This window comes from Microtus oregoni, unplaced genomic scaffold (genome assembly GCF_018167655.1).
Source record: "Microtus oregoni isolate MIOR12 unplaced genomic scaffold, Mior012 000002F_ref0000024, whole genome shotgun sequence".
In the NCBI taxonomy this organism is placed as follows: domain Eukaryota; kingdom Metazoa; phylum Chordata; class Mammalia; order Rodentia; family Cricetidae; genus Microtus; species Microtus oregoni.
Window position 1 is genome coordinate 73,635,424 of NW_024543061.1, and position 24,703 is coordinate 73,660,126.

The 24,703-nt window shown below is 39.7% G+C and overlaps 1 protein-coding gene across 1 annotated transcript in view; it reads right to left on the reverse strand.

Moving 5' to 3' along the window:
* Lrp6 (LDL receptor related protein 6) overlaps positions 1 to 24,703 on the reverse strand; it is a 131,215-nt gene that overhangs the window by 33,379 nt on the left and 73,133 nt on the right. Inside the window, exons 8-12 of the mRNA XM_041632490.1 lie at positions 11,796 to 12,012; positions 11,264 to 11,553; positions 9,702 to 9,928; positions 7,720 to 7,904; positions 6,837 to 7,163 (exon numbers count right to left, since the gene is read on the reverse strand). Of these exons, the coding sequence (XP_041488424.1) occupies positions 6,837 to 7,163; positions 7,720 to 7,904; positions 9,702 to 9,928; positions 11,264 to 11,553; positions 11,796 to 12,012 (1,246 nt within the window). The remainder of the gene's footprint in view (positions 1 to 6,836; positions 7,164 to 7,719; positions 7,905 to 9,701; positions 9,929 to 11,263; positions 11,554 to 11,795; positions 12,013 to 24,703) is intronic.

The window sequence follows — 24,703 nt, forward strand, 5'->3', positions numbered from 1 at the left end:
GCATTTCTGTTAGCTCTTCATTACCTAGAGGTCCACACCCAGCTTAGAAGACTCAGGAAGTACCCAGTCTACTAGAAATCTCCATCACACATGGACCTAACAACCATGAGCAATTTCAGTAGAGTTCAACTCTAAGAACACACTTTAGAAGGCTCAGCAAGGTAGAGGCACTTGTCACTACACTTTGTGGTTCACGTTCCAGGTCTAGGACCTATGTGTACATGGTAGAGGGAGAGTCAAGTTCCAGGTCTAGGACCTATGTGTACATGGTAGAGGGAGAGTCACGTTCCAGGTCTAGGACCTATGTGTACATGGTAGAGGGAGAGTCACGTTCTTCAACTTGTTCTCTGACCTCCACATGTATGCCATGGGATAAGCGTGTAGTGTGTGCACATGCACACACACACAATTAAACTGAAGTGAAATTGAAAGTTTTAATTAAAAAATTAACAATTATAAATGGTGGAATATTTCTAAAAGTCTAAACCTACCCTCCAATCCTCACCCACACTCTCACATCTCCTATAGTAAGTTATTAAAACAAACAAACAAACAAAACCTAAGCAGAGTGGTACATTCCTGTAATCCAAGCACTTGAGAGGCTGAGGCAGGAGGATGAAAAGCTCAAGAGCTTTAAGCCAGCATAGGACACCCTGTCTCAAAATAAAATAAGCCACTGAGTTCTCCTACTCTTTCCTAGTATGCAGTCCCACAATGAAACAACATGCAGAAGCTGGAAGTGTAAGCCAGAGGCCATTTTCAGCTGTTTCCTGCTATCCAGCATTCACGGATAAGCTAAAGGAAGGTGCTGCTTTTAGGTGGGAACAGGATAATCTTAGAGGCCAAGCTACCAAATATGGGTGTGTCATCCATGGTACCAAAAGCACTGAGTAAGGACAGATATGCAACCTTCACTGTATGCGCCAAATTATGCATCTGGGGGACTCAATCTGTCCAGAGGAAACATCACTCCCCAATTTATACAAGGGATATATAAAGGGCCACTTTAGCACCAAGGATAAGTCTGTAAAATCTAGCTTCTTGTTTTCTCTCTCAATGTCCTTATCCACTCTTTTACCATCATGCCCTCCTGAGTACCCTATCGAGTCAGATGTGGACATCCTCATAGCTCATTTCCTCACTTCCTTCAAGTCTTGACTAAATATCACTTTAGTATGGAGTTCCCAGTAACCCTATTAACAGTGCAATCTCGGCCACCACATTTCTTCTTTTTCTGCATAACACTTACACCATCTAGCCCTGATATTGTTCACCTTAACAGTTCCAGGGAAATGTAATCCTGGTGAAAACAGGCATTTCTGTATACTTAATTCACTGTTATTATTTTCCACTGGTTAAAATAAGACCCAGCAGGTAGAGTATGTTTAATACACATTAAAGAATAAAAATATTATGTAAAGAAATAAACACTGAAAAGACAATTCTGTAGCTGTGATTTTGTAAGTAAAAGAATAAAATTAGAGGAAGGAAGGAAGGAAGGAAAAGAAATATGTATTTGTTAAAAAACTCCAACACACCATACATCATACTGGATGCTATTTAACTGCTATTTTAACAACATGCCACACATCACACAGAATGCAATTTAATCCCTATACTCCAACACATCATATAGAATGCTATCTAACCCCTATATTATCAACGTGTCACACATACAGAATGTCTATATTATCAGCATGTCACACAGAATGTCACTTAATCCCTACATTATCAACACATCAGTCACACAGAATATCATTTAATCTCCATATCCCAATATATCACATCACACAGAATGCCATTTAATTTCTATATTCCAAAATGTCACACAGAATGCCATTCAATTCCTACACCACCATTTTATAGGTGAGCAAACAGGAAAGTTAAACATTTTCTCAGGATCACAAAAGCTACCGAGTGGAAGGTCAAACTTTTTCTAAGAACTGCCTTATTTCTTCACTAATTTATTTAACAGTAATATTGAGTGTTTACCATGTACCAGAAGCACCTCAGATACCTCAGTGAAGAGAACAGAAACAAAGCTGCTGCATCATGGGATACATAGTAAACAATAAGTATAACAAAGGAAGTAACAGTATATAAACAGTAGATTGTATAAATTATACAACAAACTGTTCTAAGTGCTATTGGAAAGGCAGCTGGGGGACCCTGGCAATGATCCTGGTGCAAGTTTTTTCCCTTGTAAGTGCTGCAGACTGGGTCTTGCTAGACACATCATAATTAAGCAAAGACTTAGAAATGAAGGGTGGGCATGCAAAGATTGGTGAGAAGAACACACAAAGCAGATGAAATGGGACTGATCTGAATATCTGAACCCAGAAATGAGACCAGTGTGTCTGTTACAGAGAAAGCAAATTAAAGACTAGTAGAGGGGCTGGAGAGATGGCTCAGAGGTTAAGAGCATTGCCTGCTCTTCCAAAGGTCCTGAGTTCAATTCCCAGCAACCACATGGTGGCTCACAACCATCTGTAATGAGGTCTGGTGCCCTCTTCTCGCCAGCAGGCATACACACAGACAGAATATTGTATACATAATAAATAAATATTTTAAAAAAAAGACTAGTAGAAATTGGGGTTAGAGAAGGAACTGGGGTATGTAGGATAAAGACGCAGCTATGAAGTGAGATTAAAAGAAGTTGTTGTGAAAAGAGGGATATTGCTCATGTTGAGCCTTGAAGGCCTTTTAACAGTCAGGGGTTTTATACTGCATGAGATAAAGAGCACTGGAACATTTGAGACCAGAGACAAGCTGGTCTTAACTGGCTTTTAAAATCATTCAAGATGCAAATTAAACAATGTTGGAACACTTTTGAAAGCAAGAACTTATGAATCAAGTTCCTCATAATACATGGAATCTAATACAACTCCATGCAACAATACAGAATATTCATTAAAAAAAAAAAGCACACAAGAAGCCTTGACACACAGTGACTGCGCCAGATAGTCAAACAGATATTAGGGGCACTCAACATGATTCCCCATGGTGTTCACTCACCAACCAACCAACAGGCCATGTGCAGTTACATGGGCAATAATCTCAGGATGTCTTGCCATATCCCTCATGTCTATTCTCTGCTGTGGAATTATGCTCTTGTACACTGTAAAGTCCAGTGGACTCCAGCTGTCTTTCCCCATCCCTTCTCTGAGCTTACTCTCTTCATGGTCTGCAAGACTACCTTTGGCCACAATAGACAGAAACTATTTAAAAGATGGATGCTATTTTTAAGACCTCATATAACCTCTTAGCAAGGTCAGCAACTCTTGTTTAAAACAGTCTTATCTCTTGCAGCTGTTCTTAGTTCTCCGGCTATGCCAGTTCTATGTACTCTCTGCAAACTTGTCCTTCTAAACCAGTTCTTTTGACTGTCAGGTCCCGTCTTTTCTCTCTATAAGGTATTTCAAACTATGGCCCACAAATCAAACCTGGTCTGCTGCCTCTTTCTGTAATACTGTCTTTGGCTGCTGTCATGCTACAGTGGACAGACCTAAAAGGTGTTAACAGAGCCTACATGTGATGGAGGAAGGTCATTGGCCAATAAAGAAACTGCTTGGCCCTGTGGGTGGAGTAAACAGAACAAAATGCTGGGAGGAAGAGGAAGTGAGGTCAGAGTCTTGACAGCTCTCCTCTCAGGAGCAGACGCCTGAGAGAGACGCCATGCCCTGCTCCCGGGATGAAGCTCCGACCCAGGATGGACATAGGCTAGAATCTTCCCGGTAAGCGCACCTTGGGGTGCTACACACAGATGATTAGAAATGGGCTAAATTAATATGTGAGAATTAGCCTAGAAGAGAATGGGCCAAGCAGTGTTTAAAAGAATACAGTGTCTGTGTAACTATTTCGGGGCATGAGCTAGCCGAGCAGGCGGCTGGGGTGCTGGGAACACAGCCCTGCCGCCCTTATTACTACATACATGCATGCCCTACATGCCGAAAATTTGCTATCTAGTCCTTTCCAAGTCTGCTAGGCCCAGCATTCAGCTCTCCCTGCAGGTAACCTCAGGTAAACACCTGCAGCTCTGAAACACATGCCTTCAGCCTTACCACTTCCCTCTGAAACTTGGAAACCATCTTTGCTTTCCTGCATCTCTCTTCTTCTCTATACCACACTCACTTCCGAGATCTAGTCTAACTCCAAAGCACACCCAGAGTCCAACATCATCTCTCCATCACCCCCCATCATCACCGTACCAGCAGCCCAGGTCTTCCCAGAGCTACATCACTTTCCATGCACCAATGTCATATATCTTATTGAATTCTCACAGCAACTCTAGTTAAACCAAAACTTAAAAATGATTTGCATAAAGAAAAAAACAATGTGTGGGAATCTCTAAAGTATACTCTCTTAATTATAATCTGTGTTCTTTCTCCATAATTGAAGTCTACTTCAGAATAGATTAAATCCTTCCCTATATGATTCAGATACATTTCTTCAGATAACAACAAAGTAATTTCACTAGTTAATTATATCTAAAATCACACCAAGCTGTTACTTTCTTCCAAACCAATAGTCTACTGGCTCCCAAGACTGCCTGATCTAATTTCTCTATGTATCTCTTAATCATTTACTAATTTTCTTATCTAACCTTCAAGATATGGGTCTCCATAGATACTTAAGTCATATACCAGGTTTTCTGTGGCCAACAATATTGTGACATGTTTTGTTGTTAGTACCATGTGTATTCATTTTTAATGTTGAAATTTTTTGTTAACTTTTAAAAAGATATTGTGCTGGCATGAATAGAAATGGTCCCCCACAGGCTCATAGATTTGAATGCTTGGTCACCAGAGAGTAGCACTATTAGGAGGTGCAATCTTGGTGAAGTAGGTGTGGCCATGTTGAAGAAACTGTGTCACTCAGAGGGGGGCTTTCCAGTTTCAAATGCTCAAGCTGGACCCAGTGGATCTAGATGCAGAACTCTCGGCTAACTCACCAGCACCATGTCTGCATGTGTGGTGCCACGCTTTCTACCGTGGTGATAATGCATTCAACCTCTGAAACTGTAAGGCTGCCCCAATTAAATGTTTTTCCTTTATAAGAGTTGCCATGGTCATGGTGTCTCTTCACAGAAATAGAACTCTGACTAAGACATAGGGCCATCTCTCCCTCTTATCATTACAAATTCTGAACCAAAACCACCATCATGTGAGAAGATCTGGAATCAAACAGTGACTATGTATTATGCTGGCATGGGAACCATCCTCATCTGTTAATTACTGCTTCACCCTGGGTTTAAACTTCTTCATATGAATTTCCTGTATGGCTTCACAGACAATAAAAATGCTTATATTTGTCCTGTTTTATGTACTTCAAAGAAGTACGTTTTAGGATTCTCTTTGTTCTACTTGTATTCCTTTATGAATAAACAAGCATTATGTATTAACACATGTGTTTCTCTCACACTACACATTTTTCACTAAATACTTAATGCTCAAAAGTAAAAGACAACACTTCTTTGAAATTAAGTTCTATCATGAATTAAGTGACAAAACTTGTATGTCTTTTGTATGCCAACTATTTCATAGCAGCATTATTTGTAATAGCCAGAACCTGAAAACAACCTAGATGCCCCTCAACTGAAGAAAGGATAAAGAAATGTGATACATTTACTACACAATGGAATACTACTCGGCGGGAAAAAACAACAAACAAACGTACAAACAAAAACAACATCTTAAAATTTGCAGGCAAATGGATGGAACTAGAATAAACCACCCTGAGTGAGGTAACCCAGAAAGACAAACACTGTATGTACTCACTCATAAGTGGATATCAGACATAAAGCAAAGGAAAACCAGGCTACAATCCACAACCTCAGAGAAGCTATGTAAAATGGAAGGACATACGTGGAGGGCCCAGGAAAGGGAAATAGTTAAGATCTACTGGGTAAACTGGGAGGGGGAGTAGCAGAGAAGGGATGGGGGATGGGAATATAAAGGGTCGAGATGGCCAAGTTGGGGGAAGGACAGAGAGGGGGGAGCAATGAAAGATATATCTTGATAGAGGGAGTCATTATGGAGTTAGGGAGAGACGAGGTACTAAGGAAATTCCCAGAAATCCACAAGGATCACCCCAGTTAAGACTCGTAGCAATAGCAGTGAGGGTGCCTGAAATGGCCTCCCCCTATAATCAGGTTAGTGACTTCCCTAATTTTCATCATGGAACCTGTATCCAGTAGCTGATGGAAGAAGATACATACATTGATCTACAGCCAAGCACAGGGCTGAGCTCCTGGAATTAGATGAAGAGAGAGAGGAGGGATCATGTGAGCAAGGGGGTAGGGTCAAGATCATGACTGGAAAAACCAGAGACAGCTGACCCAAGCTAGTAGGTGCTCAAAGACTCTGGCCTGACAGTTAGGAATCCTGCATGGGACCGAACTAAATCCTCTGAATGTGGGTGGCAGTTTTGTGGCTTGATCTGTTGGGGGGGGGGGGCGCTTGGCAGTGGGATCAGTGCATATCCTGGGTGCATCAGCTGTTTTTTTGGAGGCAATTCTATGGTGCTCAGCTTGGTTCTGCCTCAACTTGGTATACCAGAGTTCACTGACTCCACAGGGGAGGCCTTACTCCCTCTGAGGACTGAATGAGGGGTGGAGTAGAATGGGGAGTGGGAGGAGTGGGGGAAGGGGAGAGGGAACTGAGGTTAGTACGTAAATTTAAAAAAATTTAAGTAAAAAAAAAACAAAAAACAAAAAAACTTGTATGTCTTCCATTAGTCTTCCTTTTTAATTACCAACATTTTACTGTTTTGGACGATTCTCAAAATGCTGCTTTCTCTTCTAGTTCTAGCTGCCTCTGGAAGACACTATAGCTTACCACTACAGGTTCTGTTGTCAGCATTCAGGGAGTAGTGGGCAGGGCATCCACACACAAAACCTCCAACTGGTACAGCCAAGCAGAGGTGGGAGCAGTGCCCGTTGCTGGAGGCACATTCATTCCACCCTGCCTGCCGAGAGGAGTGAAAGACAAGGATGTCCATCACATAATCCAAATGGCCCTGGATGATGGTGCGGTTTTGGCCACTGGTTTTGTTGGCTCGTTCAATGCTGCGTCGGCTCCAGTCGGTCCAGTAGATGTAATCTTGGTACTGAGTTAAGCCAAAAGGATGAGGCAAATCATCTGCTATAACTTCACGGTTGAGTCCTGTTTTGGGAAAGTCAGTGGCAAGGGAGAGCCACAGAAATGAAGCATGTGAGGAACAAGTGTCTTCTGATGGGAGGGGAAGGTAACACATGAAACATTATATTTGTAAGCAATTTAAAATAGGACAATTCATAAAAGCAATTCTAAAACCAGATCAGGCTTCTGAAATGAATCTACAGTTTGACGTCCCTACCTCAAATCATATCCCAGCTATAAATCAACGTTTTTCAATTCCTGTGGTCCATTTTGATTTTCATTTAATTTACTCTACATGCGAACTTAACAGTTCCGTATTTCGTTCTCCCACAAAAAGATGGAGGAAAATAAATTACACACACACACACACCCTCAGGAGTATCTCTTCCAAAGTATCAGTACAGATCCAACAGGAATGACACTTTGCACAGCAAATAACATAAATCCGGGTCACCAGGCGACTATTATTATTAATTGTTATTGCAATTCTAGAACAGCAGAAGAAGCTAGCTCCTGACATGAAGTGGCAGCCACTGCCTTCTACTTCAATACAGCAGCTAAGGAGAAACCGTGAACTCACCAAGCATATTTGAAGACTCTATTAAGTTAGTGTCCAGGTCTGTCCAGTAGAGTCGCCTTTTAGCATAATCGATAGTGAGACCATTTGCTCGCCCCACATTTGGAACTAATGTAGTGCGTTCACTTCCATCCATAGCAGCTCTGTCAATCTTGGGCTTTCCACCCCATTCAGTCCAATACATAAATCTGGATTCAAAACAATGAAAATTTAATAGTTCGTATTTGATTTTCTGGAGAAAAAAGGTCATATTCATGTATAGTAACACAATAAACTTGAAGAAAATATAGAGTAACTTAAAAAATGGATAAAACAATGTCATTGCTACGATTCTTTCAAGTATTTAATCATTTCCAATTAACATATTTCTCGCATTCCAAAAAAGATGTAAGTCATGTAGCACTCCTTAGTCCCCCAATCAATCTGCTCCACTCAGATGTAGGAACTGAAAACAAGTCAATCATTTCTTTGCTGCAGCATTAACATTTATAAAACTAGTTTTAAGGAAAGGATTAATGGTTTGGTTTAAGAATCTGGTTCACTTTACTAAAATATCTTTCTGTATTTCTAACTGCAAACAACTTAAAAATTTTAAATACCACATTAAGTTCACCATTAGGCCTTTGTTTATCTAGTTGGGAGGCAATATAAAGGACAGCTTCTCTGTATACCACAAGTTTCAATTCTCTTAATTTTCAGATGTCTTGACTGCTATATGAAAACATGCTGATTCCTATAATAATAATGACCACCTAACTCTGAAAAAATGTAATGTGTTAGCCATAATGTCATTGATTTTCTAAGTTTACAATAAAGATTATACAAGCTGGCCCACTTTAAATTAATGGGTATCCTAAAATGCAATTTTCAGGGGCAAGGACTTGGGCTGAATTACAAACAACATTTATACAAATACAGACACACACAGACATACACAGACAAAATGAACTGTACTTTCTAAAAATACATAGTAAACCCCCACCTGTGAGGGATATATTCTAATACATCCCCCATACTGTATATATCTGAAACTACAACAGTAACTTGTTACAGTAACAGTAACATAAACAATGTTAATTTCTATACCCACTTATACAAAGTTTAATGTATAAATTTGTTTCCAAAAAATTAACAACTAATAAAAAAACCCAGAAAAATACATAGCATAATAAAAGCAATTTAAAACTTATGATCTTAGCCGGGTGGTGGTGGCGCATGCCTTTAATCCCAGCACTAGGGAGGCAGAGGCAGGCAGATCTCTGTGAGTTCGAGGCCAGCCTGGTCTACAAGAGCTAGTTCCAGGACAGGAACCAAAAGCTACGGAGAAACCCTGTCTCGAAAAATAAAAAAAAAATAAAAAATAAAAAAAAAACTTATGATCTTCTCATGTCTTGAAAGTTTTATTCAATATTTCTATTCTAGACCACTGGTAACTAGAACTGTGGGAAGCAAAAACAGAGTGGGAGTGGGGACCCGCATCAGTTGTCTCTCACTGTTTTGATGTGTTTCCAAGAGATCTGGAATTCACTTACTGGAGGAATTGGGGAGAGTAACTAAATGTAGAATGATGATATCAATATTGATCAGTTAATACTTTATTGTGAAATCTATTTCACTTTCTTTATTCAATGTCATAATGATGGAGTAAATTATAGCAATCAATTATTACAAAGCAACAAAATATGAATGTCCTAGGTTTTTGTTTGCTTGTTTTTGAGAGAGTCACAATCTATAGCCCAAGCTGGTGTAGAACTCACAATGTAGCTGAGGCTAGTCTTGAACTTCCAGCAATGTTTCTGCCTCAGCATGCCAGGTGCTGCTAGTCTTACAGGCATGAGGCACTATGCCCAGCAATAACTGGTTTTAAGATAAATCTTTCCTATCATTTAGTTGTTAGATTATTAATAAACATTAAGAAATCAAGGATATAGTCCATAACCACTGTGTGATAAAGCTACAAAGAATACATACATAAAGCTATTTACCCTTCAGCAGGATCCAATGCCAGAGCTCGGGGACTGTCAAGGTCTTTCCATACCAAAACCTGTCGGTGCTGTCCATCCAACTTTGATACCTCGATGCGATTTGTTCCTGTGTCTGCCCAGTACAAGTTCTTCCCAAGCCAGTCCACTGCCATGCCTTCTGGATAATCTAAGCCAAACTCTACCACATGTTCCAGTGCACTGCCATTCATAAAGGCTCTGCTAATAGTCTGCAAAAATCAAATACCCAACTAAGACACATGGCTTAAGGTTAAAACAGTATCCAAAAATCTGGACTTAATTAGTGTTACAAAGATGCAGAAGTGACAGTTTTTAATAAATCCAACTGTATTATAGCCACTTTTGGGGGAAAATTCTGAAATGGTGAAGAATCAATTTTGTTTCTTTTATTAAGGCAATGAATGAGATACCTGGTTGTTTTTATCTAGTGTTCTATGTACGATGGAATGCACAGGCACAGAAGAACACTGGGGTCTTCTTCCACTGCTTTTCACTATATTCCTTTAAGACAGGGTCTCTGTTTGAACCAGAAGCTTACTGTTTGAGCTAGACTAGCAAGCTCTGGGAATCTAGTCTCTACTCATCAACACTGGGGTTCCAGACAAGCAAGCCACGCACAGGTTTTTATACAGGGGCTAGGGATTTGAACTCAGGCCATCATGCTTACAGAGCACACATTCTAAGCCATGGAGTCATCTACCCAAAATGAGTTTTTTAAGGAAATTTCTAGAACAAGAAGGGACCAGAATGCTATAAGCTTACTGGTAGTCAGTTTTCTAAAGATACCTGAGAGGATGCTAAGTCAGTGTCAACTCAGATCTCTGCCACCTCTAAGCTCATAAAACAACCAATTCCTGTATCATCATTAAGGTTTTGAACCCTATGAGTTTTAAAAGCTAATAACAGATGTTAGCTCCTGACAAAGTCTAGGCCAAGTGTTATATAAGTGGCGTGTATCTGCAGATATTCTCATTAATACAAGAGTCATGCAAGATGGTGGTTCACCCAGCTAAGCCAAGGTTTAGTCACTCCCCCCCACCCCTCACTGAATTAGTAGATTTTCTTAAATACCATTAGAAACCGCCGGGCGGTGGTGGCGCACGCCTTTAATCCCAGCACTCGGGAGGCAGAGGCAGGCGGATCTCTGTGAGTTCGAGACCAGCCTGGTCTACAAGAGCTAGTTCCAGGACAGGCTCCAAAACCACAGAGAAACCCTGTCTCGAAAAACCAAAAAAAAAAAAAAAAAAAAATACCATTAGAAACCAACTGTCTCATTCCAACATTTCATGTTCTTTACAAATTACAAGTATACAAAAGTTATCTGAAATAAAGCCACAATCTAGAATAAAGAAAGACTATCCTCCAGACTTCATAGCTCAATAAGCTTCTCATATTAATTCTAGGAAAAGCAGAACAGACGGATGTCATAGCTCCCAGTCAGCCGCTGTAAGCTGCTGCAGCTGCGTGTCACTCTGATTCAATGACACTGCCATCAAGCTCTCACTTGCAGCCCCAGCATTAGCACTCCAAACTTCTTTGCTAACCTTCAGCGATATATCAGTCCAGTAAATCCTGTTGTCGGTGACATCAAAATCCAAAGCAGAAGCTTCTTTGACACCAGTGAGAGGAATGGCCACATTATTATTGTTTGTTTCCAAAGATATGCGTCTGATATCTGCTCTCCGCGAAAACAGAAGGAAAGCCTCGGGAACAATGCAGGTCTTCATGTCACTGATGAGCTCAAAGCCAATGGGACAGGCACATCGAAGTCCCTGAGGCCTATAGAGGCAAAGATGGCTACATCCTCCATTTGCCTCAGCACAGGGGTTGGAACCTAAAAGAAAAATATGTGACAAAAGGCACAGAAAAACACACACATTCACACAACCAACACAATGACAACCCATGGGTGGGCACATGACAGCACACTGTGAGGTCAGAAGACTAGGCAGACACAGTAAAGACGATCACTTCAAACATCAACAATTCACCTCTATGCTTTACAAGCTGCTGCCTGCCTCTCTTCATCTTTTCTAGATCCAGTTTCCATTACTAAGAGATTCTGGAATGACTCACCAATGACTCTGTGAACACTTGTGGCCTTCAGTCCCATGAGGTCAGGCAGCTGGTCTATGATGACTTCCCTTTCTGCACTTCGTTTGTGTACTCTTTCGATGCTCCGCCGCTGCCAGTCAGTCCAGTAAACATAGTCGCCCAACAGGGTGAACCCGAATATGTGAGGGATTTTGTCTTCCACTAGCACTCGCCTCCCAGTGCCATCGGTATTCATAACCTTAGTTTATGGTGGAAAGGAGGATTAGGTCAGTACTTATCCTGTGAATGTGTGTAAAATGAAAACTCCTGCTGAGAAAATGCATCACAAAACACACAGTGATTCTATGAGAATTTTCAAACACTCATCTTAAGTTCATGTTTGCCTCTTTTCCTAATTTCTTATTATTCTTCTCTTAAAACATTTTGGGTAAGCTTAGATTTATATGAAACTCTTGCATTGAATGACTATCAAAATTAAACATAAATTATCATTAACTTTTATCTCCATATTTTTCTCAGATTATAAAGTAAATAACACACTATTTTGTTTTACAATGTTTTATTTCATCCTTCAGAGTCTGGCTTTTTTCTAAGGAAACTAAGATTCATTAAAGTCACATCACTTGTAAAGAAAGTTAATGCTTCTAAGTTTATTATTTAAATAACAACCACCAGCAAAAGTTTGATAAAAGAGTAAGCTGTCTCAGTAAATCACTCCTAAGGTCCTTATGAAGGAAGGAAGGAGGGAAGGAGGGAGGGAGGGAAGGAAGTTAAAAAAGGGACATGGTGGAAACAGGAGGATGAGAAGTTCAAGGTTCTCCTCGGACAACATAACAACTCAGGCTGACACAGGATATCTGAGACAGGAACAGTAAAGGGGCGGGGTATTCCAAGTCACTCAGCACTGCAACTGTCTACATGGGCAGCCAGATGCTGGCTTTTTTATCTTCTCTGAAAGTTCACACACATTTGCTGAACTTCCATCAAAGAAGTCTAGCACTTGGAAATTGATCAAACAAAACTCTGCTGTGTCCTTGAACTATCACTTGCAACTTTCAATAATATTTATTGATATATATCTAATGAAAGAAATTAATGCTTATCTCTATCAGATATAATGGGATTATTAGACAATTGCATGTAACAGTAAACAACATTTTTTGAAGATCAAAACCTAAACATTATTCCATGCCCTTCATGAAACACTTATTGAAGTTACATTTGAAAAAAAAAAGTTTAAACTTTTAGGATTATTTACATTTTCTTTCAATAGATCATTCTTAGATCATATTTGTGTGTTATTTTTCAAATATGTCTGTGTCTATGTGTGTATGCGAGCACATATGTTTGAGCACATGCATGCATGTGACCATGGAGACCAGAAGAGGGTGTAGGATACTCTAGAATGGGAGTCACTGGTAGCTGTAACCTGCCCAATGTGAGGAACTGAACTCTGGTTTTCTACAAGAGCAACAAGTGCTTTTCAAGTACTGAGCCACCTTTCTACATTAGGTATAAAATCAAAAGGTATGTGAAGGTAAAGGAGCCGGTAAAGGTAAAGGTACTTCTTCCTGTGTCTCACATGATGTGTGCTCTAGCAGACAGTGCAGGAAATGGAAGTGACTTTTAAACTGAGGACATGATGAAATGAACACTTTTATCACAAAGAAGGAAACGCAAGAGAAACTACCCTGTTTGTATGCCTGGCTTTTAAAATGTGTACTCTTAACCTCAATGCTTAAAAGTGTTTACTTTTAAACTCTTAGTTTCTCCTACTACAAAATGTGTGTTGTTCATTAAAAAAGAAAAAAAACTGCTTATATGAGAGGACTAGAGGGTATAAAGGAGTCACATGTAGGAAGACTAGAACTGTGATTAAAGGGAAAAGAAATAACTACTGTGCCTGCTATCGTCATATCTATAAAAGTCTTCCTTTTCACTCTCCAGCTCTTAATAGTTTACCTAGGCTCTTAGTAGTTTGTAATACACAAAGGGTTAGAATTCACATTTTATTTATTTTAGTGTTCTTTTTCTGAGATAGGATATCACAATATGGTCCAGAATGGTCACTAACTCAATCAAGATTTTCCTGTTTCAAAATCCTGATCCTGTTTCAAAGCCCTCTAGTGCTGGGATGACAGGAACATGGCACCATTTCCAGCTCAAATACACCTTTTTTGTGACCATAATTCTACTAAAATAGGATTGTGAAGATTGCTAGAAATTACCTGGGCAGAGCTCTCAAGACAATCCCTAAGAGCAGACAGGAAAGCTTGTTTACACATCGCACTTGCTCTCACTCCCAGTGTTACTACTTAAACCACAAAGGCTGTGCCCCATCCCTAAAAATATAAATTCATGGCAAGACGCAATCCCTTTCCAAAGTCAGAGATAGAGAAAGAATTCTTGGCTCTATTATTTTACTACTCTTAATTTTGATGTGAAGAATCTTCCCTTACTAGATGTCTAAACTGAAAAATGCCTTAAGGGACCTTACTTAAAACTCTGTCCTACGTAAGTACTCTGTACTATGCCCTCATCTTGCTAAGATTTATATTCATTATTTTTAATTATGTGTAGATGTTTGTGTCTGCATGTGGGCATGTACACATTAGTGTAGGTACTCAAGGGGAACAAAGGTGTCAGATCTCCTGGAGGTGGAGTTACAGACCATTAACTTGCTGGTGCGGGTGCTAGGAACCGAACTTCCTTTAGAAGAGGAGCAAATGTAATTAACTGCTAGCCAACTATCCAGCCCCATTATGTCCCTATCTTAATTAAGGAGATTATCTGACTCTTGTTCTACCCTATGTTGGAGTTGGAATCCAGGGTTTCATGCATCCTATGTTCCATCACACATTTCAAGAATTTCCTCCAACACCCCCAGGAGTTTCTCTTGTGCTTTAACTGAACATCTCAGGAAGAGTGTATACAAATGAAATGATTCTGCACATCCACCGTTAAATAGGTGTTCTTGTTTTATTGTCATATTATTTGCTTATGATCTGCAATGGCCTCCTCCTCCTATTGTTAATTCTTAACTTTACCTTGTTGAAATGGATTCCAGAGTGTAACTCAGATGAACTACTAAAAATGGCCTCCAACTACTCTCTTGCTTTCCTTAGTTCCTATGCTCTTTACATTTCTTTTTAACTAATATTCAGTATTCTTAAACAACCACTGAAATTCCACCAAGCTTATTCAGAAAAATCTGTTTCTACTTTTTATAGTGAAGTTGCTTTTCATTTCTGTTTATTTCACTGGTTCCTTCCTCCCCCCTCTACACCCTGGTTTCATATTTTTCAAGATTAATAGATTTCAAAGATCCTGAGTCAACCCAAATTCTTCTACTAACTTTATGAGGAAAAAAAAAAAAACCCACACAACTTACAAGTCTTTAAGTGCTAGGTCCAGAGAGGAGGCTCTGTCGATAAAATGCCTGTCACACAAGTTTAAATACCTGAGGTGTTCCCTAGCACCCATACAATAAGCCAGGAACGGGTTAATAATCCCAGTGCTGGAGAGGCAGAGACAGAAGGATCCGGGAGCTCTATGGCCAGCCTAACCTATGAGCGAGGCTCCAGCTCAATGAGAGACACTGTCTCAAAAGTGACTGAGGAAGACATCTCTGATGATACTGACCTGATTTCCAAATGTGTACTCATATACACCCCCCCCCACACACACACCTCACCACCCCACATCCACACACACCCCACAGATGGAGAGGGAGAACCTGTAAATTCTAGTCTAAGTTGTGACTGGGGTGTTTGTACATCTGTTTGGTCAGAGTCTCCTGTTATACAGCCAAAGGGTCTGGAAGCCTCCAGCGTCCTGCCTCAGCCTCCAAAGTGCTAGAATTATAGAAATGTGCTGGCATGCCTGGCTTTCTGGTTAGTTTCTATGGCAGGATTTCCACTCATGTCTTCAGGAAAATACACTACTATCTCATCTAAAAGACATATATGAATCCGTCATATCATCAGAGAGCATCCTACAAAGAACTAAATATTCGCTTTTATCAAACTTTCTTATAAGCTTATGGTATACTAAAACAAGTCTGGTTTGACTTTATGACTAGTTCTATTGCTATCTTAAATCAATTATCTTGTAATTTATACATTTAATAAATTACACTGATTTGCTAATTACAAAGTTATCCACTCTATTAAAATGAATTTGCTGGTCTGAAAGTACAAATGAGATGACTAGTCCTGAACACTGTAAAATAAAATTTATATTTTTACTTCAAAAATATTAAAGGATCTACCAATTCTTTTCTTTGAGCTCTACCACCCTGTATCATATCTGTTGTTCAACTGACTGAAGAAACAGCTTAAATGCAAGATGGCTGAGGGCTGGGGTGATGACTGTCAGTAAAGTGACATAATCACAAGGACCTGCTTGCTCTGCCCAGAAACCAGGTAAAAGCTCAGTAGAGTGGCACAGGCTCACAAACCTAGTGCTGGGAAGGTAGAACAAGACAATTCTTAGGGCTTTCTTGCTGGGTAGCCTAGTCTACTCAGTAAGCTCCTAAGGGTCCCTGTCTCAAAAACTATGGCAGATAAACCTGAGAATGACATCTGAGACTGACTCCTGGCCTCCATATATACCCACATACACCAGCCACCCTATGCACAAAATAAAAATAAAATTTTTAATTAAGAAAATGAACGATGAATTATTGAAGGATGGAGAGATGGTGTAGGAGGTCTTTCTGTCTATGTGTTGCTTTTATTGATTAATAAAAAACTGGCTTGGCCTGATAGGGTAGAAGAGAGCTAAGCAGAGAAAACTAAACTGAATGATGGGAGAAAGGGCGAAGTGAGAAAGACACCATGTAGTCCCGCTGTGCTGGGACTTCAGTGGGTAAACCACAGCCACGTGGCGATACACAGATTAATAGAAATGGGTTAAATTAATATATAAGAGTTAGCCAATAAGAAGCTAAAGCTAATGGGCCAAGCAGTGATTTAATTAATACAGTTTCTGTGTGATTATTTTGGGGCTAAGCGGCTGGGAAACAACAAGCAGCCCTCCTTGCAACAGAGAGATGGCTTGGTGGTTAAGAACACTGGCTGTTCTTCCTAATTCCAGCACCAATAAAGCAGGTCACAACCCTCTGTAACTCCCATCCCAGGGACCTTCATACCTTCTTATGGGCTCTGTATGCACCAGGCACGCACATGAAGCATGTACTTACACACAGGCAAAAAATTCGTACACATAAAATAAAAATAATATTTTTTTAAAAACTGGATGACTAGGTATGAATCTGGATAATAAACTAAAAATAAAACCAAAATTAAAAAAATTAAAAGCAACAATTAAAACTTACTTTTAGCTCAAATAATTCCACATCTTCTATTTAATAACTACCATTTTTCAAGTCCTCCGCTCTCTCTTTTTATTTAAATCTCAAGTGACAGCAAATAAATAGTGACAGAAACAGACTGGGTTCAGATTCTCTACCACTCACTGGGCAACAAGTGAATGACACTGATTAAAATAATATTAAATATGCAACAGTGTTACATGTACAGTAGGTGCTTTGAATGTTAGTTCCTACTGGTTAAAATTTATTTTACTGGAATGCTTTAATACCTAAGTATAAAAGATAAAATTAATCATTAAAATGTAGCTTTATAAAATAAAAATAAGCACATAAGTATAAAAGAGTATGTGGAAAGAAAACACCAAAATAACCACACTGTTAAAGGATAAAACGAATATAGGCCTATGATGTCTTGATAGCCAGTACTTCCTAACTTCAGTCCTATTTACTTTTGCTACTTAGTGAAACTAGGCTAAAGTACACAAAGGGAGTACTTTGCCAATTTGATGGGGTCTATTGTGACTTTTCTAGCCATATCTCTCTAAACCAAGTTTTATTAAATACAGCTAATTTATCAAAATCATCACCAGAGGCATGATGAATAAATACTAAGGTAAAGGAGAACAAGGTTTCTCCCACTACAGTAACACAAGCCTAGTCAAGGAAGTGAGATGATGTGGGAATGATTTCTTTCTAATCTGTTGCTTTCATTGGTTAATTAATAAAGAAACTGCCTTGGCCCATTTGATAGGCCAACCCTTAGGTGGGTGGAGTAAACAGAACAGAATGCTGGGAGAAAGAAGCCGAGTCAGTGAGTCACCATGATTCTCCCACTCCAGACAGACACAGGTTAAGATCTTCCCTGGTAAGCCACCTCGTGGGCTACACAGATTATTAGAAATGGGTTAGATCAATATGTAAGAGCTAGCCAATAAGAGGCTGGAACTAATGGGCCAAGCAGTGTTTAAAAGAATACAGTTTCCGTGTAATTATTTCGGGCATAAGCTAGAGCTAGTCATGTGGGCGGCCGGGTGCCAGGGACGCAGCCCCACTGCACCTACTACTACAGAGTGGCGCTCCAACATGATGGGCTAAATCCACTTAAAAACCTGAAAAGGCTTAAAAATAAGGGAGAGAGAGTTTAACACAGATTTTTGCTGTTTGTTGGTGGCGTGCTGTAGAGAGATTTCCTGATTCGGCAACAGCAGCAGAAAAAAAGCTGTGTCATTTTAAAGCGCGGCTTCCTGGGGCTGTGCCGCCAGTGCAAACTCTGGCTTTAAAGCATTTCAATGGCTTTTATGGGACTGGATGTTTCTGTTCCCGCTTGGGATAGAAAGGCGAGTGCTCTGAGACCATGCTGGTGGCTCAGTGCTCCCCGCCTGCACCTGGGCAGATGGCAGAATCAGGCTCAGGCAGGCGGAAGAGCATGGCGGATTCCTGCCGCCATACAGAGACGTGTTTTCAGACTGTGCAGTGCTCTGCGTGTCAGATTTGGCTGTAACTTGGATGGAAAGAGTTTCTGTGCTGCACGCTCAGTCTCAGAGTTAAACTGCTGAGTGCGGCTCCAATGTGGACTGCTGTGTGCCTGGAACTGCGCACACGGCTCAGGGGCAACAAATGGCTTTGAGGCAGGAGCGGCTCAGCTCTGCCAACTACCAGCGCAGTTAAGGTTTCGACTGGGCAGGACACAGGCCGTACCGTATTACCTGTACATGGTGCAACTTAAGTTTTTAAGAAGTGCTTAAAATTTTAAGAAATGCTCCTGGATAATAAAAAAATTACAGATCCACAATAAAACAGATTCAGACATAAAAGACCACAGTGTTGGATGACTGTACGTAGGCTTGAGAGAGAGAAGAAAAAAAAATATAGAGAATAAAGTTAAAAGGGTAAAGTCTTTAAACAGACAGAGTACAGATAGTTATAGATTAAAAGAAATAAAGAGAAATAAGCCACGTAAAAATGGAAAATTCACAGAGAGTCTGGATTATGTACATTGTGTTTTCTTTGTGTGTTTTTTTTTTTGACTGTGAAGGAGCTAAGTACAGAGAGACATTTCATTATATGGGCTGCCAAGTGGAACCAGAAGGGATATCATGAGGGTATGACTTCAGAATTTGGGTCTAAGGATATGATGCTTTGGAGAGAGTCTTCTTTTGTTTTCACAGAAGATAAGACTCTATGGATTGTTTCTATCCCAATATTGTATGATAGACCACTCCCTTCTGAAAGGTTGCTGTGAACACCCTCAAAAACTTACTTCACTCAACCGCTGACTGAGATGAACCTGGCACATAGGTTACACCCTAAACAATCTGATTAACAGCGCCCCCATTCAGCATGAAGCAGTTTGGAGAGAAAAAACTGCGCCCAAGTTCCCAAATATTGTTTATAAATGTTCTTTTACATTTAAAGGGGGTATGATATAGATATGAACAATTTGCATTGGTATGGATTTAAGGTCAATTTTGTTACATGTATATGTATTTCTGCTCTTGATTAAGGTACTGCGATTGTGTAGTTCATTTAAAAATGTAACATATATAGGTTGTTAATGGTTAACCATCAATAATCAAGCTTGTAGTCATGTTAGTTAGATATTCTAGATGTGCATAGATATATTTCAGACAGGCATTCTTCATATCTTTCAAAGACTACAGAATATGGCATTTTAAATATTTTAATAATTTAGGGTTTTTCATGACAATGAGACACTCTGCTCCTGGCAGTACCAATCTACTTCAAGAGGAAGATGGGCATCGAAAAGGCTCCTTATGGAGTTTGATAGCCATTTGGGCAAGAAACTGCTCTTGCCTGGACTGTTGCATAAACTGGACACAAAGAATCCACAGAGAGAGGACTGCTGAACTTGCCTAAAGGTGAGATGATCTTTTGGGGTTCCTGATTCATGAAAGAGTCTGCGAGACATTCTGCAGAACACAGCAGAAAGTGACTGAACTGTCTTTGGAATTTCCTGCTTCATGAAAATGTCTGCTGGATACCATGGGCCTGAAGGCCGAAGATGGATGCCCCAACGGTACAGAGGAACTTTGGGTGACTGTCCAGACAGCGAGATGTCTCTGTCATTTCTAGAGTTTTGGACTTCTTGTTTGCTTAGGTAATATTATATCCTTCTGGAGTCTTTGATGGAGTTGAAGAATGGTTATTATAGTTATAGTTTTCCTTAGTTATGATAAAGGATAAAATAGATATAAATATTGTTAACTGTAATTCTTGCTTGATAACTGTTTTGCTATATGTAATTTTACTATGTTAAAATGAAAGTCTTCTTTTTTGTTTAAAGAGAAAAAGGGGAAATGATGTGGGAGTGATTTCTTTCTAATCTGTTGCTTCATTGGTTAATTAATAAAGAAACTGCCTTGGCCCATTTGATAGGCCAACCCTTAGATGGGTGGAATAAGGAGAGCAGAATGCTGGAGTCAGTGAGTCACCATGATTCTCCCACTCCAGACAGACACAGGTTAAGATCTTCCCTGGTAAGCCACCTCGTGGGCTACACAGATTATTAGAAATGGGTTAGATCAATATGTAAGAGCTAGCCAATAAGAGGCTGGAACTAATGGGCCAAGCAGTGTTTAAAAGAATACAGTTTCCGTGTAATTATTTCGGGCATAAGCTAGCCAGGTGGTGGGAAGCAGCCCACCGCACATATTACAACAGTGAGAAGAGGGAAAACCTTCAGCAAGCAGTAGCTGGAATTCATCTCGAAATATTAGAATTTTGACAAAAGATAGGTATTTCTAGAAGAGAAGAATTAACGTGTGTTAAAGTCACATGGTCAAGAATGAACTTGGTGTTCTCATTTAACAGATTCCACAGATGCTTTGGCTAACACAGAGAGACTCACACAGGAACTCAGAAACAGCATCAGGCTTCACTGCACAGGCACTAAGTGCGAGGAGAAGAGCAACTACAGAAACAATGCTTGGAAAGTCCACTAAGGAGAACGATGTAGCAAAGCTTTATTTTAGGAGCCTTTATTAGTCACTGTCCACTCTATGCTAAAGTTACCTAATTTTACATACAGAATTATGGCTACCAAAATGTGTTCCATCTCTGTGACTCTGATCAATAAAAATTAAAAGTAAAATCTCCTATCCAAATGCTTTGGGACGAGCTGCAAACTATAACTATTTCACCTTTTTTATATTTAGAAACTTTAGCAATGTACTTTACATGATATCTCTACTTCATTGCCAGATCATACTTTTTTTCTCCCAAAAACAACAATAGGAAACCAAAACAACAACAATAACAAAGCCAGTATTCCCCCACAAAGCCAGGCAAAAACCAGCAACCAAAACCACCATGACAAGTCTTCGATATTTTATGGATATCAGAAATGTTGGTGCAGGGATCCTCAACAAAACAGATCAGATCTGTCAGACACGCTTTAAGTACTGGCAAAGGTCTCAGGAGTAAAAATCGCCAAGAAATCACATGTTTTAAAAGGGGGAGGATTTGTTTGTTATATTTAGAAAGCAACAGCTGGTGAAACAGTAACAATAAATAAAATCTTCAGATATCTAGGAGGCTAACAGTCAGAAATTCAAGTGTCTGGAAAGCCTCAGCTAGCTTTGATGGGTTTGTTCTCTGGAACACTCCTTCCAACTACCCCCCCCTCCACCTCTTACTCTAGGAAGCTAAGAGCTATGCTTATCTGTACAAGATGAAGGCAACAAGGTCAATCAGCAGGCAGCACTAAGGGACTCATGGGATTTTTAAAAAGAGGACATGAAGGTAGAGTAGAACATACTGAGATATGTGTAGGGGATTGAGAGGGGAAAGCTGGGCATGGATATGGTCAAGATACACTGTACATATGTATGAAATTGCCAAAGAACAAGAAAAAGTTCTTTTTATTTTAAGAAAGGCGAAAGAAATTTTGGGGAAGTAGGGGAAAGGAAAGAACCTCACAAGACATAACAAGTCATGTTTACTTCAAGTTAGTCAGGGTAATTAAGATGTGCTAAATATTTTAACATAATTGTGTTCATATTTTCCCTCTTAATTCCTTAAGTCTCCCTGTTCTCATCTGTTGTAGTTTTTAACAACAGAATCAGATATAAAATAATGCTATGCAAAAGAAAAACAATTCACAAGCATGAGCCAACTGAGTGACAATCTCAACTTCTCTAATTTTTTATTTGATATTCTGGAACAATCTCTCACTATATAGCCCACCCACCCCTGGCCTCAAACTTCAAATCTTTCTACCTCAAACTGCTGTGATTTTAAATGTATGCCACCGTGCTCATCTTCCGATTCCCAACTTTCTGGTAACCACATTTTAAAAAGTAAAAATGAGCAGATAAAACACTATATACTGGGCTGGAGAGATGGCTCAGCGGTTAAGAGTATTGCCTGCTCTTCCAAAGGTCCTAAGTTCAATTCCCGGCAACCACATGGTGGCTCACAGCCATCTGTAATGAGGTCTGGTGCCCTCTTCTGGCCTGCAGGCATACACACAGATAGAACACTGTATACATAATAAGCAAATAAAAAAAATTATATACTTAATCTGATATAGCCAAATGTTTTTTCTCAATATAATAAATATTAAGCTTGTTAATTAGGTTTTGAGGTATTTTTATTTCCATTCTAGGTCTCTTACTCTGTATTTTGCACAGGTCAATTCAGAAGCCATACTGTAAATGCTATATCCACATATCTGGCTAGTGGCTACACGCTAGATCATGTGGGATTCAAATTTCAATGAGCTGACAATAAAGCATACAAAGAATTCAGTCTTCTCCATTTTAAATTTATAACCCTGCCCTCTCCCGTACCTGTTACCAGTCAATCTGGGAGTGAGGGTTTGACGAAAAAAAAAAAAATACACTTTCAAATATTTCTTCTTAAATCTCATTTACAAGTTTACATTTCTAAACACATATCTTATATGTGTAAGAGTGAAAAAAAGGCCTAACTGTTCTGTTTCTTCTAATCCCAAATAGTCTTAACAGTAGAGAAACATTAAAAGAGAACTCTTCCCTTAGCTGTGCAACATTCTGGATGAGCCAAGTAGGGACAACTGGCTGGTTCATCGCTAACTTTATTCTGCTTTCCTTATGCCTGAAATTTTCCATTATGAGAAAAATGAAGGGAGGAAGATAAGGAACAAGTCCAAAGGTTCCTGAATAATAACAATAATGATAATTGCTGTGAGGAATAAATGCGCTTATCGCTTCTGTTGTTAATATGATGCAGAGAGCAATTAAAAGAATCCTCTGAAGAGATTAAAAGATCAACAGCTTAAACCAAGCCTGACTGTAAGAAATAAAATCTACAGAATGGTCCATTTCTCTCTGTAAGGGCCGATGACTACTCTACCCCATTTCCTTCTGCAGAGGTGACATTCCTATTAGGGAACAATGATGCTGGATCAGCCATGCTGCCCTTGTGGTGGGCAGAAGCAGCATGCCAGAGGGACAAGCTGCTGGTCTCCAGGAAAAACACTGTCAAGTTCTAATAGCCAAAAAAAACAACAGCTTTGGATGAAGTATTAGATTTTTACATATGATTTTAAGCCCTTTACACATTTAAAATAAAGCAAATCACAGTAAAAGCTCATTTGTATCTGAATCCAGAACAAATGAAAAAAATTTAGGTGATTCCAAAAGATAACTTTTATACTTTAAAAACTAAGTCATCATTAATTATATCTGGCAACTCTTAAGAGTGTTTCATTGCATTACCTCAGACCAGTTTAATTAGCTAAATTGAAATTATACTTCTGTCATTTCTAAAATCTAACTCCAAATCTGAACTAGAGGCAGTCTACCACCACACTGTGGGATGAGGTATAACATTCTGAGGCATTCCCAAATCCTGCTAACCACACTGAGAACATAGGCTACAGCAGGCAATAAATGTGGGCTAACCATAACACAATGTGCACAAAGACTAGGTAATGGCAAACTTCCTATAGACATCACGTCCAGTTTTTCGGCAGCTTCATCAGCTAATTAATGTCAAGACAGACTTACCCGTGAAATCCTGGAATGCTGCCAGGGAACTGCCCAAACTGCTCCTATGTAACTTCGCATGACCAGACATGTTGAGGGAACACATGACAAGCAGAACGGCTAGAACAGTGATGCTACAAGGTTGCACACTGTACACTTAAGTTATGCTCTAAATCAGTGCTTCCCAACCTGTGGGTCGCCACCCCATTGGAAGTCGTCTATATATCCTGCATATCAGATATTTACATCATGATACATAACAAGTAGCAAAATTACAGTTATCAAGTGACAACAAGATAATGTTATGGTTGGGGGTCACCATCTGATTTTGGTCCTACTGCATGTACTGGCTTTGTGGGAGCCTAGTCTGTTTGGATGTTCACCTTCCTAGACCTGGATAAAGTGGGGAGGACCTTGGACTTCCCACAGGGCAGGGAATCCTGACTGCTTTTTGGACTGGAGAAGGAAGGGGAGTGGGAGTGAGGGAAGGGGGAGGGAAATGGGAGGAGGTGGAAATTTTTAATAAATAAATAAAATTAAAAAAATGTTACGATAATGTCTGTTGTCCATGCTTTTACAACTTAAAAAATGAGGCATATAAAAGG